Source organism: Dermacentor variabilis, chromosome 3 (genome assembly GCF_050947875.1).
Source record: "Dermacentor variabilis isolate Ectoservices chromosome 3, ASM5094787v1, whole genome shotgun sequence".
In the NCBI taxonomy this organism is placed as follows: domain Eukaryota; kingdom Metazoa; phylum Arthropoda; class Arachnida; order Ixodida; family Ixodidae; genus Dermacentor; species Dermacentor variabilis.
This window is the reverse complement of record NC_134570.1, coordinates 43,389,568-43,404,484: the sequence shown is the minus strand read 5'-3', so window position 1 is coordinate 43,404,484 and position 14,917 is coordinate 43,389,568. Positions and strand designations below refer to the sequence as shown.

The 14,917-nt window shown below is 48.1% G+C and overlaps 2 protein-coding genes and 1 non-coding gene across 3 annotated transcripts in view; 1 reads left to right on the top strand and 2 right to left on the bottom strand.

Annotated features, from left to right (window-relative positions):
• The window catches only part of LOC142573939 (high-affinity choline transporter 1-like), a 35,774-nt gene extending 24,583 nt beyond the window's left edge, over positions 1–11,191 (bottom strand). The window contains exons 1-2 of the mRNA XM_075683137.1: positions 10,955–11,191; positions 5,869–5,976 (exon numbers count right to left, since the gene is read on the bottom strand). Coding sequence (XP_075539252.1) covers positions 5,869–5,976; positions 10,955–11,177 — 331 coding nt within the window. The 5' untranslated portion in view covers positions 11,178–11,191. The remainder of the gene's footprint in view (positions 1–5,868; positions 5,977–10,954) is intronic.
• Positions 4,253–4,324, top strand: TRNAE-UUC (transfer RNA glutamic acid (anticodon UUC)). Its single transcript has one exon. It is a non-coding gene; the product is annotated as a tRNA-Glu (tRNA).
• Positions 11,192–12,241: 1,050 nt separating the features above from the next.
• LOC142573938 (uncharacterized) lies at positions 12,242–14,493 on the bottom strand. The gene is made up of 2 exons (XM_075683136.1): positions 14,166–14,493; positions 12,242–12,488 (listed from the first exon to the last, which is right to left on the bottom strand). Exons 1-2 carry the CDS (start codon positions 14,374–14,376, stop codon positions 12,280–12,282), a joined length of 420 nt encoding a protein of 139 aa, XP_075539251.1. The 5' UTR covers positions 14,377–14,493; the 3' UTR covers positions 12,242–12,279.
• Between the last annotated feature and the right edge of the window lie 424 nt (positions 14,494–14,917).

Sequence of the window (14,917 nt, the reverse complement as noted above, 5' to 3'; positions counted from 1 at the left end):
AACTCCGGTGCCGCCTACTAATATACGTGTAAAACGCAGATACGCTTTTTCCGAGATAACCTTCAGGGCGATTTTAAATTGGTTCCAATTGAGAGAGAAAGTTAAATTCTAGTGACTGTCAGAAGCGGAATTCCGATATACGGCCTCATTATTTTTAATGGAATTTTCAAAATTTGGCAAGATAAGAAAGAATAGAAGCACGAGGTTTACAAATTCATAGCTCTGCACCTAAAACAGAAATCGCAATCCTGTAAAATACATCCATTAGAGCCTGCAAAGAGGAGAAATCTTATGTCAATTTATATCTTACGCGACTTTGTTACATAATTTACAAGAGTTTAGCAAAACATCTTCTTACAGTATAATGGTCTACTTGAAAGCCATGTATAACATCGATATTGTCGATATGTTATATATTTCGATATATAAAAGATAGACGACATAATAACCCGCCGTGGTTGCTCAGTGGCTATGGTGTTGGGCTGCTGAGCACGAGGTCGCGGGATCGAATCCCGGCCACGGCGGCCGCATTTCGATGGGGGCGAAATGCGAAAACACCCGTGTGCTTAGATTTAGGTGCACGTACCCCAGGTGGTCAAAATTTCCGGAGTCCTCCACTACGGCGTGCCTCATAATCAGAAAGTGGTTTTGGCACGTAAAATCCCATATATTATTATTATTATTAGACGACATAAATAGAAAATTCGCTGTCAACAGTCTATAGATGCAACAAACCTCATCAAATTTGGTGCAGTGGTCGCCGAGTAAAACGATTCCTCCTTTCCCATGTATTTAGATAAGAGGCTCCGAGATAAAGCTTCCTCTTAATTTTCAGCTCATAAATACCAGCGTATAAGTAAGCCTCGACACTATTCGTAGGCGGGTCGCTAGATCTGGATGAGCGAAAATAATACGGTGATCTGAGGGGCTTGATTTTCTGTCAGATGACATTCGGGCGTGCAAAGCACCACGCTGCGTATTTAAGTCCGCGGTTAAAGAAGATGCAAGGTCGTAGTGTTGCTCTCCGGTGGCAACACGCGACTGTCTTGCCACACCTTCCACACGGAAACGTCGGCGCCTTCCACAAAGAGTAATTATTATTTTAATATTTTAAATAATTATTTTCATTTGCAATGTCTTGAATATAGCATGACGGTAGAAATCAAAGGACAAAATAACGTGAATCATTGTCGTGCAACAATATTGCGATAGAATGCAGATTACGTCAATAAAGTATGCTGAATTAAGAGCTGCGTTACCCGCCGTGGTTGCTCAGTGGCTATGGTGTTGGGCTGCTGAGCACGAGGTCGCGGGATCGAATCCCGGCCACGGCGGCCGCATTTAGATGGAGGCGAAATGCGAAAACACCCGTGTGCTTAGATTTAGGCGCACGTTAAAGAACCCCAGGTGGTCAAAATTTCCGGAGTCCTCCACTACGGCGTGCCTCATAATCAGAAAGTGGTTTTGGCACGTAAAACCCCAAATATTATTATTATTAAGAGCTGCGTTGAAGGAGAGAGAGCGTATAGTGTCTCCATATATAGGGTGTCGCAGCTAACGTTAGCGAAGCTGTTCAAAAAAAAAAAAAAATCAGTAAAGATGGTGCAAGGTACAATTTTAAGTCTTACGGTGTTCGGTAGTCAGACCTCTTAAGACCGAACACCGTAAGTCTTATAATCGTTTGTTGCACCGTGATTTTTTTCATCTTTTATCCGTTTTACTTATTTTTTTATTTTATTTTTTGACCGACTTTTCTAACGTCAGCTGCGACCCACAGTATGCATCCTAGTGAGCCAGAGCCAGAGCCAGAGCCAGAGCCTCTTGTTTTCCGTGCGCCGCTCGTACCGCTAGTTGCCGACTCTGAACACGTGGTCTTAAATGACGTCAAATGTTCCGCTGTGTTGCGGAGAAGCGAATTTCACGGACGCAACGTTACCTTTCCGTTTCCATCAGTGGCGTCAACATCGGAATTCGCCGCTTAACAAGCATGACATACGAACGACATGTCATGATGTGACATGCATGACATGACACCTAATGACATCACATGACATGCATGCACGACATGACATTAATCACATTTCGTGACACACATGCTCGAAATGACAACATCATGCATGACATGCCAGGAATGACACGGCTCGTGACATTGCATGCCATGACATGAATCGCACGCCCACGAGCCATTCATGGTCTGGTGGCTCAAACTAATGTATGGCATGAATGTCTTGACAAGAACATGATAAAAGTGGAACAGAGTCGATACGCTTCTGGCGCCGAGCAATTTTTGGTGATTTCGTGAAAAAAAAAATGAAGGAGCTTTCAGATCACAAATCGAAGTTCTACATGATTCTTGCAGTTGGCTGAATTGACTTTTCCCTCCCAAATGCGACAATTGTCATAGAGGAAAATTCGATAAGGCAGCTGTATGGGCTTGTTCGTAGGTCACCTTCGAATTTGTTGCAGCGCAGTCACAACGACACGGACAGTTAGAAGGCACGCGAGACAACTAAGACACAGCGCTGTGTGTTGTCTCACGTGTCTTATACATGTCCGTGCCTTATACATGCCTGCGCTAGAACAAATTCAAACAAAATACGTTTAGTGTGGTCGTCTAACGAGAGCATTTCGGCGTTTCAGCTGTGTTTCAATGACGCAATCAAAGTATCCACACGTCTTAAGCTGCTTCCGGAAATAGAGCGTTCGGTTTTCCACAAGTTGTTTGTAGTGCGAAGCCTAGCGTCGAGAGGCCTGAAAGTGTTCCTCCTCGCACCTCCAGAAGGAAGAAAAGAGAGAAACAAAAAGCCGTAATCCGTGACCTTGGTACGAACGGTTACACAACGGCATTTATTCACCGCGTCCTTCGCCGAATGAACGAGCATGAAAGGCAGACGGCGGCTGCCGCACCCCCCAGGCAACGGCGCTGCGTCTCGATACCATACGTTCGAGGCGTCAGCGAGGCATTTAATTCGGTTGTACTACTGTATCTGCTGTATCCTTGCCATTCTTTTTTTCTGTGTCCAGTGTCGGGCTCGTGAGCTTTATCTTGATCAAAAACTTTCTGACTTCGTGGCCACGAGAAGTGGAGTTGCAACCAAGCCGTATTTTCTAACATTAAATTTCATTTTTCCATTGTGTTAGGCTGCTGAGCACGAGGTCGCGGGATCGAATCCCGGCCACGGCGGCCGCATTTCGATGGGGGCGAAATGCGAAAACACCCGTGTATATAAGATTTCGGTGCACGCTAAAGAACCCCAGGTGGTCGAAATTTCCTGAGTCCTCCATTACGGCGTGCCTCATAATCAGACAGTGATTTTGGCACGTAAAACCCCATAATTTATTTTTTATTTTTCCATTGGCATGACTCGTGTAACGCCGCCGCTCCGGCGTTATCGCTGCGATCGGCCAATCGCGGTGCACCGTGTAATCAGAAGAATGGAAAAATGACACGCGACACAGGAAAGTATGGGTTGCAGGCGCCGTATTTTGGAACGATCCACGTATTTTTCCTTCTCCCTCATTGGCTCGGACGTTTGCTTAAACGTCGCCGTGTCACCGGTACCGATCGGATCGCTCGGCGCCACGCCTGATAGGATTGGTCAACGAAACCTATCGTATACATACGGAATACACGCCATGATAACCAAAGAATCGGCAGGAAATGGGACCCAAGAAAATACAGGTCCCGATAAGAAAAGAACAATAGAAAATGCGCACAAGCACGGTGTTTTGCGACGTTGCATATCACGTTATCCTTCTTATCATGGCATAGCACCGAGTGGCCGATACGAATGATAACGGCGGTGCGACTGCATGCGCTCGTTCCACGCCCGAACCCATGGCGAAGGGCGAAAACAATATGAAATGGAATGGATCGTTACAAGATAAATGGTCCCCGAAGTTAACCACTGCGAACTACTAAGCGCTCGGGTTTGCTGACAGCGCATCAGGATCGTCCGCGGGCGCTGTATTATAACGTCGCGCCGGTGGCGTCTTGTCTCGTCAACCCGGCAGCAATATGCGTGTATGTATATTGTCGCATGCCCAGCAGGAATCTCTTTCACGAACGGCGTCCGCTGAACTAAGTGACGCATGAAGCAGCCTGCGCGCGTGATCCCAGGGGCAGTCGTGAGGTATATATCAAGTTTGTTTCTCCTAGTGCGGGCATATTCCGGCGTGGTCTAGTGGCTAGCACACGTGGCTTTCACCCAGGAGGCCTTGGTTCGATTCCCGCTGTCGGAAGAGGGGTTGCGGTCTCATGGTGTAATGGTCAGCACTCTGGACTTTCAATCCAGCAATACGAGTTCGAGCCTCGGTGAGACCTCTCGTTTTCTTTCTTGTTAATATTTCTTGTAGAGTCAGATTTAAGGGATGTCTGCACTAATCTGGAATAATGATTCGGACTTCTGGAACTACCAACAGGCCGATCTTACCGTGATTGGAAGGCACCAATCACGGGCGGCGGTGACGCCATTTTGAATTCCTTCGCCAGAGCCGGTATTTGGTGGCGCAGTATGACGTAGCGTTTCCATCCGCTCGATTCTACCCCATTCTAATCGCCTACCGTTAACGGTCGATGATGATTACGTCGATAAGGCGGGCGGAGCGCCACTTACACCACTGATGAAGCGCAAAAAGGAACGGCATCGGAAGGGAATCACATCACTCCGGCCCACTTATTCGTGATGTCATGAATTTCGACAACGTTCGATTGTATACAGTTATTGTTTGTAATTCGTGGTTACATCGCCATTGAAAGTTGAAGATTCATCCTGGAAGCCTTTTGTGCGCAGTAATGGACCAGGGGTGCTATAACGTAAAGCTATTCCAAACTTTTCTGTTCCAATTCTGCAATCAGCCATCCGCAATGGGTAAAAAAAAACTTTCTTGGATCACCTCCACTTCGCCTGTCAGTCACGCGACGTCACGAAAACCGCGATAGCTCCCCATGTGATATGGCCTGTACAGACCGATTATGCATGATTGGACTGAATAAAAGAAAAAATAGTTATTTCTCATTCGACGCCTTTTACCATTAGCCGTCGGCTATTGGTCGAAAGTTTTCAGGCTGCACCCACTTCACCTGCCTGTCACGCGACGTCACAAAACCGCGAAAACACCCTCTCAAAGTGACGTGTATGTGTTAAAGATGCATTAATATGCCGAACAAAACAATTTTTTTCTGAATGGCCGCAGGCTGCCCCGTTCCGAAATGAATAAAATATGGCTGCCGCCGATCGCTCAGGCACTGCCTATACTCGCACCTGCCGGAGAGCATTCGTGGGTTTATTTGCCTATAAGAAAACTTTTTGCGTGACCGTGTAAGATTTTTGAGCACTTTCGACTCGTTTACGACCTCGCTCTGCCAACTATTTCTTGCTGAGGATCCGTTTCAGCGGCGTTCTTAACCTTCCGTTGCACGCCGCCGCGATTTTCGACCAGCCACCGCAAGCTAAGTATAAGGGGAAGCGGGCCAATTGCAGACGCCGGCGCCACCCTCTTCATCCGGTTATCTATATTCAGTGCGCTGGCTCTGCCCCATCTAAACCCTTTCCACTTGAGCGTGCTCCTCGCCTATTGTCAGCCAGTTAGATAAGACAAGCCGCTCAGCGTAGGCAATGTTATTCGTTTTGAAACCAAAGAAAAGTGACCTCCTATCAGCTAAGAGGGCGTTTGATTGGGCTGTGGAGGCAACGCTGCGGGTCACCGCGCGATGCTTGCGTGGGCGGCTAGCAAATTTGACGTCAGGAGATTGGAATAAAAACACATTGGAATAGTTTTGCGTTATATGGCCCCAGATCATGCGCAGACGTAGCACGTGATCGAATCGAAGTTTCAGAAGCCTAAAATACCGTGGTCTTCACTCACCGAGTATGAGGCTGATAGCGTAACCGATCGGAGCGTGGCAATAGAGGACGCCGTGTGTGTAGACAGCCTCGGCAGTGCCGTTCAGGTAGCCGCCTCCGACCCATGTGGCTGTTGACAAAACCGGCACCACACATTTAACCCTTTCGCAAACAGGACTCGTATTCGTGTAAGGAAGAAGAAAAGTTCTTACGCTGGAACTGTTTGCAAGAGTATGGGGGAGAGGGGTTATTCTTAATGTTGAATGCCAATGGCGGAGTCGGAGCAAGTTTTTGTGGTCGTTTCGGAGCAAGTTTGTTCCAATGACAGAGTGAGGGCGGGAGTAAGGTGTTCCAATGAGAGAGTCGGAGTTGATTCAGAGCGGGAGTCACTCCGCGGAGCAGTAAAAGATGCTCCGCCAAAATCGGCGGAGTGGACCGGAACTCTGCGTGGCGTATTTCCTTTACCACGTTTGTCTGCTGGGAGGTGCCAGCGGTCACGAGTCGCGAGGGAGCAAAAGCTGCTGCAAGCTTGGCGGGATATCCACTCCGCACTTAAAAAACAAAAACAAAAAAAAAAAACAGGTGAACGGCGCTGAAGAGACAAGTGGCCGGTGCAGCCGGTGCGGCGGTGCTTGGAGCAAACAGCGGAAGGAAATGACAACACGCAAGGTATCCTGGGTGACTCGGCGATAGAAGTTCCGCTTCCGCCTTGCTCCGGCGGCGCAGGTTGTGTTCATCTGGAGGCGTTGCTCTACGCCAGAGTCGAGTGCTCGCTCGCGGAGTTCGTCGGCCACTCCGTCTCCGCCATTGGAATTCAACATAAGTGTCCACCTAGTGGACTGTCCATTTCGGCGGCCGCTCATTGGCTGCAGCTATGCGAGCGAGAAGGTGACTGGCTGGGGTGCCTGTCTCCTTCTCGCTCGTACCTTCAGTCAGTCAGCGGCGGTTGAAATGGACAGTCCACTGTATATTGTAACGCATCTTAAGGATGGATACCGTAATTGGTGCTATATAATGTTAGGATTTATGATAAGTACTCGTGACCTCACTAAAGCTTGGCTTCGATATCGCATTTTCAACACGTGCCCTAAAGGCAATAATCGTGTTAAAGTTAGTTAGAACATATAGTATTAATTAGCTGCCTGGACATTGTTAGTCGTCGTGCATGTATAATGCCCGCCTCTTCAGGTAAGCCACCTGGACAGACCTAATTGCAATGTATGGTCCACGGTTATTTTTATTCATTTATCTGTACGAATAAAAAATATATGCAGATTCGACGCACAAGTTGGAATTTACGCGAAGCGAAGTTTTAGTGAAGTGGTTAATTAAATGATATAAAACTAATCGCGACGCGCGCAGTAGTCTTCATTGTCATCCTATATAAAACGCGAAATCTCAGGCAATGTCTATGTTGGTGCCCCGCACAGGTGACTATACTTCAATGTGACGCGACATTTGTGCTTGTACAATTCAGCGTTCACAAACTGTGCCGAAATGCAAAGAGCCGTTCGTGCGAATGCACATTGGACGTCGACGCAGTAGTATGTCGCGGGGTCGGAAGCGATGATTGATGTTTGTCGAGAGAATAATGACGAATAGGGACGTATACGCAGCGAGAAGTACGGTGCGAAAGACAGGGGGTAAACTTGACTATTATTCACGCGTTTTATTCCTGCGCCTTGCGCCTCATGTAAACTATAGAGCGCGCGCCACGTGTTCTCGTGCGCGCACGTGACGGGCGCGGATATTCGGCAAGGCAGCATCGCCGGCCACGGTCATACGAAATCCGGCAGGGTCCGGTAAGAAAGCGATTCACTTTAAAAAGCACACGCTATCTGCGACAAAAAAATAAAAAATAAACTAAGCTCAAAAATGTGAAGGAGTAAAAGTTGCCAGATACTTTCACTATGCAAAAGAAAGAGGTGAGGCGTGCAGACATGACACAGGAGTAGAGAACTGGACAACGCGAACGCCGATTATCAACTGAAGGGAGCACTGAGGCGAAAAAAAGAAAGAAGACACAAAACTCCTCTGCGCAAGCTCAGGAATGGTATCACCACGTGTCAGTCTGGTACATGCGTCGGTCTACGTGAGAGATAACTGTTAAGGCAATTAATCTCTTCCTTATGTAAAGTAATCGAAGGCTGACTCACGCACGCACTTCTACCGTTGTAGATATGCCATGCCTCTACCATAAGACACATATCTTCATTCTTATGCCTGTACAATATCGCGCATTCTTCTCATTAAACTAACTCTGGCGTGCAGTTACAATCTTGGCAATGTAGGGAAAGATTAGAAGGTGATCCAGCGGTTAACGGCCTTTTATGTTCCATTAGCCTCTGATTGATACACCGCCCCGTTTGCCCCACGTAGAACTGGCCACAGCTAAGGGGAATTTTGTAAGCCACACCCATACGACAGTCAGTAAACCTGTTGTTCTTATTGTGCTTCACTGGACAAATATCTGTTTTTTTGCCTTTTACCTGCTCCTTTTTCCTCTGCACGGCAGCGCATATCTTACCTATAGCTTATTGGGAGCAGTGAAAGCAACATTAACATCATATCTACTTGCGACTTCTTTAGGCCTGTGCGACACTGAATGGATGTACGGAATAGCCACTACTCTTTTTTTGCTATTACTGCTTTCTGTAATCACGTCCGTCCCCCTCGAAACCGACTTCTTTAGGCGCTCAGCCACAGTGGCCACTGCTACACTAGGATAACCTGCTTCTAATAGGCGCCGGACCTGCGAATTAAAACTGGCGTTAATTTTGTGCATGCAGGATCTGATGAGAGAACACTTAAGGCACGACATGGCAATTCCGTTTTTTACTACTTTGGAATGCTTGGATTGAAAGTTTAGCAACGGCTTCGAAGATCTTGGGGAGTACAGCCAACAAACGTGATTTTGTTCGAAGACCAATGAAATGTCAAGAACTGAATTACGCATTGCTGAGGAAATTCCTTGGTAAACTTTAATCCTCCTCCATAAAGTTTGAGTTGCTCACTTACTGAGGTAGCAGCGGAAATGAATTCTTCCCTATTGCAGAAAATCAGGTAATCATCAACGTAACGAAATATCTTGATAACGCTATCACTAAGGCTTTCTCTAAGCAGCTGTCAACCTTACTCAGGTAAATATTGCTAAGAATAGGGGCAACCTTTGGGCCAATACAAATGCCTGATTTCTGCAGAAAAACGCCATCTCTCCACCCAATCAGAGTCGACTTCAAGTACATTGAAAGAATTTCTAGAAAAGCTCCCGTGGAAACACCGCATCTGTCAATAAAAGCCGACTCTTCTGAACTAGTGCCTGAGAATTACTGAACTGAATTACTGAACTACTGAACTAGTGCCTGAGAATTACGCAAGTAAAAGGGGTCTGAAAGAACTAGTGAAGCTAAGCAGTTCTGTAGGTAACTAGCGACACAGACCTGCCACGTCCCTTTCTCTGACACTATGGCACGAAAAGGAATTTCTTGCTTATGGGTCTTCGCCGAGAAAAACAGTTCTAAGGTGAGGGATTTTGCTTTCTTGACATTAGAGACAACCCTGTCAAGATTATGTCTTGACAGGAGGTCAACCGCACGTTGCTTAACTGCCGAAGGCTTAAGTTTTACTGGCTGTAAATTCTTTTCTATGGCTGAAATCACTTTTTCTGAAAACATGTCATCTGGCATAATTACGAAATAATCTTCCTTGTCAGATATTACTGGTCTAAGTTTATGCTCCACAAGCTAATTAACTAACGGTCGGACAGGGTCAGACATCTTAAAATGAGAATTTGATTGTTTAATGCTAGCAATGCTGTCGTATGGGTGGGGTTTATAAAATTGCCCTTAGCTACGTGGCCCAGTTGGCCAGTTCTACGTGGGGAAAACGGGGCGGTGTATCAATCAGGGGCTAATGGAACATAAAAGGCCGTTAACCGATGTATCACCTTCTAATCTTTCCCTACATTGCCAAGATTGTAACTGCACGCCAGAGTTAGTTTAATGAGAAGAATGCGCGATATTGTACAGGCATAAGAATGAAGATATGTGTCTTATGGTAGAGGCATGGCATATCTACAACGGTAGAAGTGCGTGCGTGAGTCAGCCTTCGATTACTTTACACAAGGAAGAAATTAGGTGCCTTAACAGTTATCTCTCACGTAGACCGACACATGTACCCGACTGACACGTGGTGATACCATTCCTGAGCTTGCGCAGGTGAGTTTTGTGTCTTCTTTCTTTTTTCGTCTCAGTGCTCCCTTCAGTTGATAGTCGGCGTTCGTGTTTTCCACTTCGCTACTCTTGTGTCCTGTCTTCACGCTTCACCTCTTTTTTGCATAATGAATCCTTACCAACTAGCTCAGCTTTCTGTCGTTCTAAGATACTTTCACCTTGCATGTAAGCGCTTCTACTAGTCTAATCAAATTTCACAACTCTTCTTCAGTCAGGTTAATGCCCGTTCTCTTTAGCAAGCGTGTCCATGGTTGCAGTGGCACATACAGGGGGTGGAACACCGGGCACGCCACCCCCGCCCTCGAAATTTCTGTGTTAGTATGCTGCCGCGCCCCCCCCCCCCCGTTCCCGTCCCCGATCAAGTGGGAGCATCGCTTAAAACCACCTCGCACCCCTCCCCCGGGGGGAAATATTTCTGGCTACGCTACTGCACGATCGATCTATATAACTACTCATAATGGCAAAGCCTTGAGCGCAATTCAAAAAGACAGGGAAGTGACAGACACAGGACAGCGCTGTCTTGTGCCACGTCCCTGCCCTTCTGAATTGCGCTAAAGGCGTTGCCATTATGAGTAAACCGTACCAACTAGCCCAATAATCCGCCTTGTTGAACTGTATAACTGCTTTCTGTATTGGACCACCTACTAGCCACATAGACTATTGGTCCAAGTACATTGTACGCCATTTCTCGAATTGCTTAAATAAACCTAATTTGGATTGATTGATTGATTGATTGATTGATTGATTGATTGATTGATTGATTGATTGATTGATTGATTGATTGATTGATTGATTGATTGATTGATTGATTGATTGATTGATTGATCAAAGCTCTCAAGTCTGTCCCTGCTTTGTAGAAGGGCAGACGCGGCTCACCTGTCATGGAGCTGATGCCGAGTGTCAGCGACATGTTCCTGTCGGCCAAGAACAGCCGGTGCAGGAAGCGGTTCTGCTGCGGCCGCCTGCGGCGCATGTCCGTCGTCGAGACCTGGCCATCCTCCTTGAAGACGTGCAGCTTGCGGCCCGACCACACGCCCACGCACACGATGACGATGAAATACAACAGCACGGCCAGCACCGCCGGGATGTGCACCGCCATGGTGCCCCCCTTCATCTTCTTCATCTCGCTAGCCGCGCGTGCTCGGCCTCGAACTTGCGCGGGACGCTTTGCTCACGTAGAGCTATCGCAGCGCCGTGCTCGCCGGCTGATCGGAGGTTCTGCCGCCATTAATTAACACACCCCACCAGACAGAAAATGGGAGGCAGCACTGTCAACCTCCGACTCGATTGACCATTTCGAACTGGTCGACCGAGTGAAAAGGACAGCTAAGGTCGCTGGAATGCTGGACTGGGAGGACCCCCTGTTCACTGCAGGGCGGATGAACTTCCCGACGCTCACTTCGATCTCGTGCTGTTCTGGATAAATTTTTTAACTCTCTCGCTCTCGTTATCCATTAGCGCCAATGATGATCGGTGCTTGGTACAATTTATTGCCCCAGAACGGAGACGCTCTAAACTGGTTGCTTTATCCTAGCTGTGCATAGCCTTTTGCATCAAAGATACGATTAAAAAAACCTACCTCGTCCTCGTCTGAATGGCCGAATGTACTACCTGCATTCTTGCGGTTGCGGGGTGACTATCAAACACGTGCACTCCAGGAAATAATGTGCACCCTTTTGAAACTTATCTTGACCCGCCATGGTCGCGTAGTGACTTTGGCGCTGCGCTGATAAGCACGAGGTCACGGGATCATATATCCCGGCCGCGGCTGCTGCATTTCGATGAGGGCGACATTCAAAAAAAGAAAAGAAAAAGCGCCCATGTACGGTGCATTTGGTGCAGGTTAAAGAACCCCAGGTGATCAACATTATTCCGGAGTTCCCCACACAGCGTGCCTCGTAATCATATTGGGGTTTTAGCACGCAAAAACCCAGAACTTATCTTGTCCCAAACAATGACACAATCATCTATCGTGCTAAAGACGGCATCGTGCACTTTCGCAACACCTTTTGGGTACACCCTGAAAGCCTTACCGCACGTGAAGTAAAGGACACTTAAAAGGAAGTGGAACGCAACGTTTAATTAAAGTTATGTATCGGCATACTCTTACTACGCCTATGTAGAGAGATGACACATTCGTCGCGTGGCTCATTTATACGCTCGGTCGGCGACAGTATGCGCCCGCGGCGGGCGTTTTATTCTCACACGACGCGCGGATGGTAGGCCATGACGGCGTTCGCGAGGAACATGAGGCTGTTGAGGATGCCCAGCGCGCCGGCGATGGAGCCCTGGACGTAGACGCCCGTGCGCGTCTCGATGCACAAGTACGCGATGCTAGTCGGCACGTGGATGAAGGTGGCCAGGAAGTAGTTCATCCGGTACACCGTCGAGCCGGGAATCTCCAGGGCGCCTGCGTGCAGACAGGCGCAGTTCGCAGCCTGTTCGCGCTGACCGGGCAGCCGATCGAGATGGCCGCGTATATACTCGGGAAGGATGCCCAGGGAGCCCAAGCTCAAGCAAGACGTTCTAGAAGGATGTATTATGGATAACGGACAGTCAACAGACTGCCTCAATGCCTGCGTGGCTCAGGGTGTGCGGGGAAAAAATTCAGAAGAAGAAAAAGAAGAAGCAGAAAAACAACAACAAAAGCTTATGCCTCTTTCGCACAAGGTCGTGAGTGTGAACACAAGCCTGTGGTTGCAGCACTCTGCATAAGAGCTGAAAGCAGAAGCCCGCGAACTGCCGTTTGAGGCCACAGTGGAAGGTTCCGGTTATATATATTTATAATTCCCTACGAACCTTTATGACCGTATATAGGATTATGGTATGGGTCACGAGTATTTCAGTATAGGGCAGGCTTTAGACGGAAAACTGAAAGGACTTATTTTTCCCTCTCCATATATACTCTTCAAGGCAACAAGGCCCATTTCTGTAGACCTCCTCGTATTCCCACTTGCATTTGATCCGCCGATCCATAGAGCGTCTGAAGCTCCGCGGAAAAGTCATGTTGGCGTCGAAGTGTATGCGTATATGAACACGGGAGTGAGGCGCAGCTTAATTATGTATGAACGGCCGATCAAATTGATCGTTGCGTGTGTCCAGACGAACTTTCCCACGTAAGTAGATGTATCTACCGCTAGAGGGATGCACACACAGCAAGAAACACAAAGTGTCACAGGCGGTAACTTCCAACACGTTTATTCAGGACGCAGTTAACCCAGCGTTATGTGCCCTAAACTAAGAGGCGATATGCGAGCGCAACGTTAGAAAAACGTACAAATATCGCCCCTATAATCAATGGCTATGCAGCGCTCTTCTGCATTGTACAGAATGACGGATATTTCACAGGTGCAGTTTTAATTTTTCTTGTTAAAGAATACGACAGGCTCCATCAGCTCGCGCGCAGTTCCTCACAGCCTTCGTATCTTGGAATCGTAATTCACACGAGCAGTCGCTTACGATGAAAGCGTTCCTCTCGACTTAATCAAGTTAATTTTATTTTCCTTCTTTATAAAGGAACGCTAAGCATGGAAAATCAGTCCTGCGGAAGCCCGTAAGGTGGAGGACGGCTCATGAAAGCAACAAAGTGTCACGTACCCACCTTACTGCAGCACGAAGCTACCAAGGAAACCAGTACAGGTTTCTCGGAAAGCTTCGTAAGTGAAGAAAAACATTTCTTCTGGTCCGGGGATTGAACCCAACACCTTTCTGTAGCAGTCGCGTCTGATCTATACCACCTATCCGAGGATGGTAGAGCAATCGCCCGGAAAGGCGTTGGCCCCGGATTCAATCACTGGACCAGGACGAATTTTTCTTCTACTATACGAAGCTTATTCCCGAGAAAGCCGTACGGTTCTCCTCTGTAGCTTCGTGCTACAGTCAGGAGAATCACAATTTTACCTTTCATTAACGCTAAACACGTCCTGCGAGATTGGACAGGTCCGCGCACGCTGTATATCTCGGAGGCTATACGCCAACCAAGCACAAGTGCCTTTCCCACTTAACCTTCGAGCGCGTTTGATGGACAGGTGAATGAGACGTTGGTTTTAGGAGTTTTGCGGACGCCTACGAAGGGGGAGCGACTTACCGACCAGCACGCAGACGAGTATGAGTAGCGCGTTGAAGAAGAAGACGATGGACGCGATGAAGAGGATGAATGCGTCCAGGCGCATGCTCAGGTAGCAGTTGGCGTCCAGGCGGCCTTCGCTCAGCAGGAACACGATGCCGGCGCCAACGACCATCTGGAACAGCTTCAGGATCCCGCTGGCCGTCAGTACGTACTCGCAGTAGCAAGCCATGGTGGCCGCTTCACCAGAGACCCAAGTGCGACGCTTCCAAGACGACCGAAAACACCGCCCCAACGCGACCACTCGTCGGCTATGTTCTTCACAGCACGTGGCAGCTGATTCGAGAAACCGTCGCTGCGTGGAGGCACGGGCCCCGCGCGATCAAAGTGACAGCTTCTTTGTCTTCTGCGACACGATGCTCAGCACAGTGTGAGTGACTGAATAAACTTTTATTTGGGTCCAGCAAAGCGCGATAAAACGCGCACTCGACTAATCCCACGACGGGACTGACAGGTCTAGTCTGCCGGCCCGATCGCGGGCGCGCTGGACGGCCAGGATTTGGTCCTCAAAGGCGGGACTTCGCAGGAGCGCGTCCCACTCTTCCCTGGTGAACTTCGGGCCCAGCGACCCGCACTCCCGGAGCATATGAGGCAAAGTGGCAACAGCATCACAGGCCACGCAAGAATAATTCGGATAAATCTCGGGATATATGCTGTTAAGGGACGCCGGATTTGGGTAGGAGTTCGTTTGCAGAAGTCTGAGCGTGACCGCC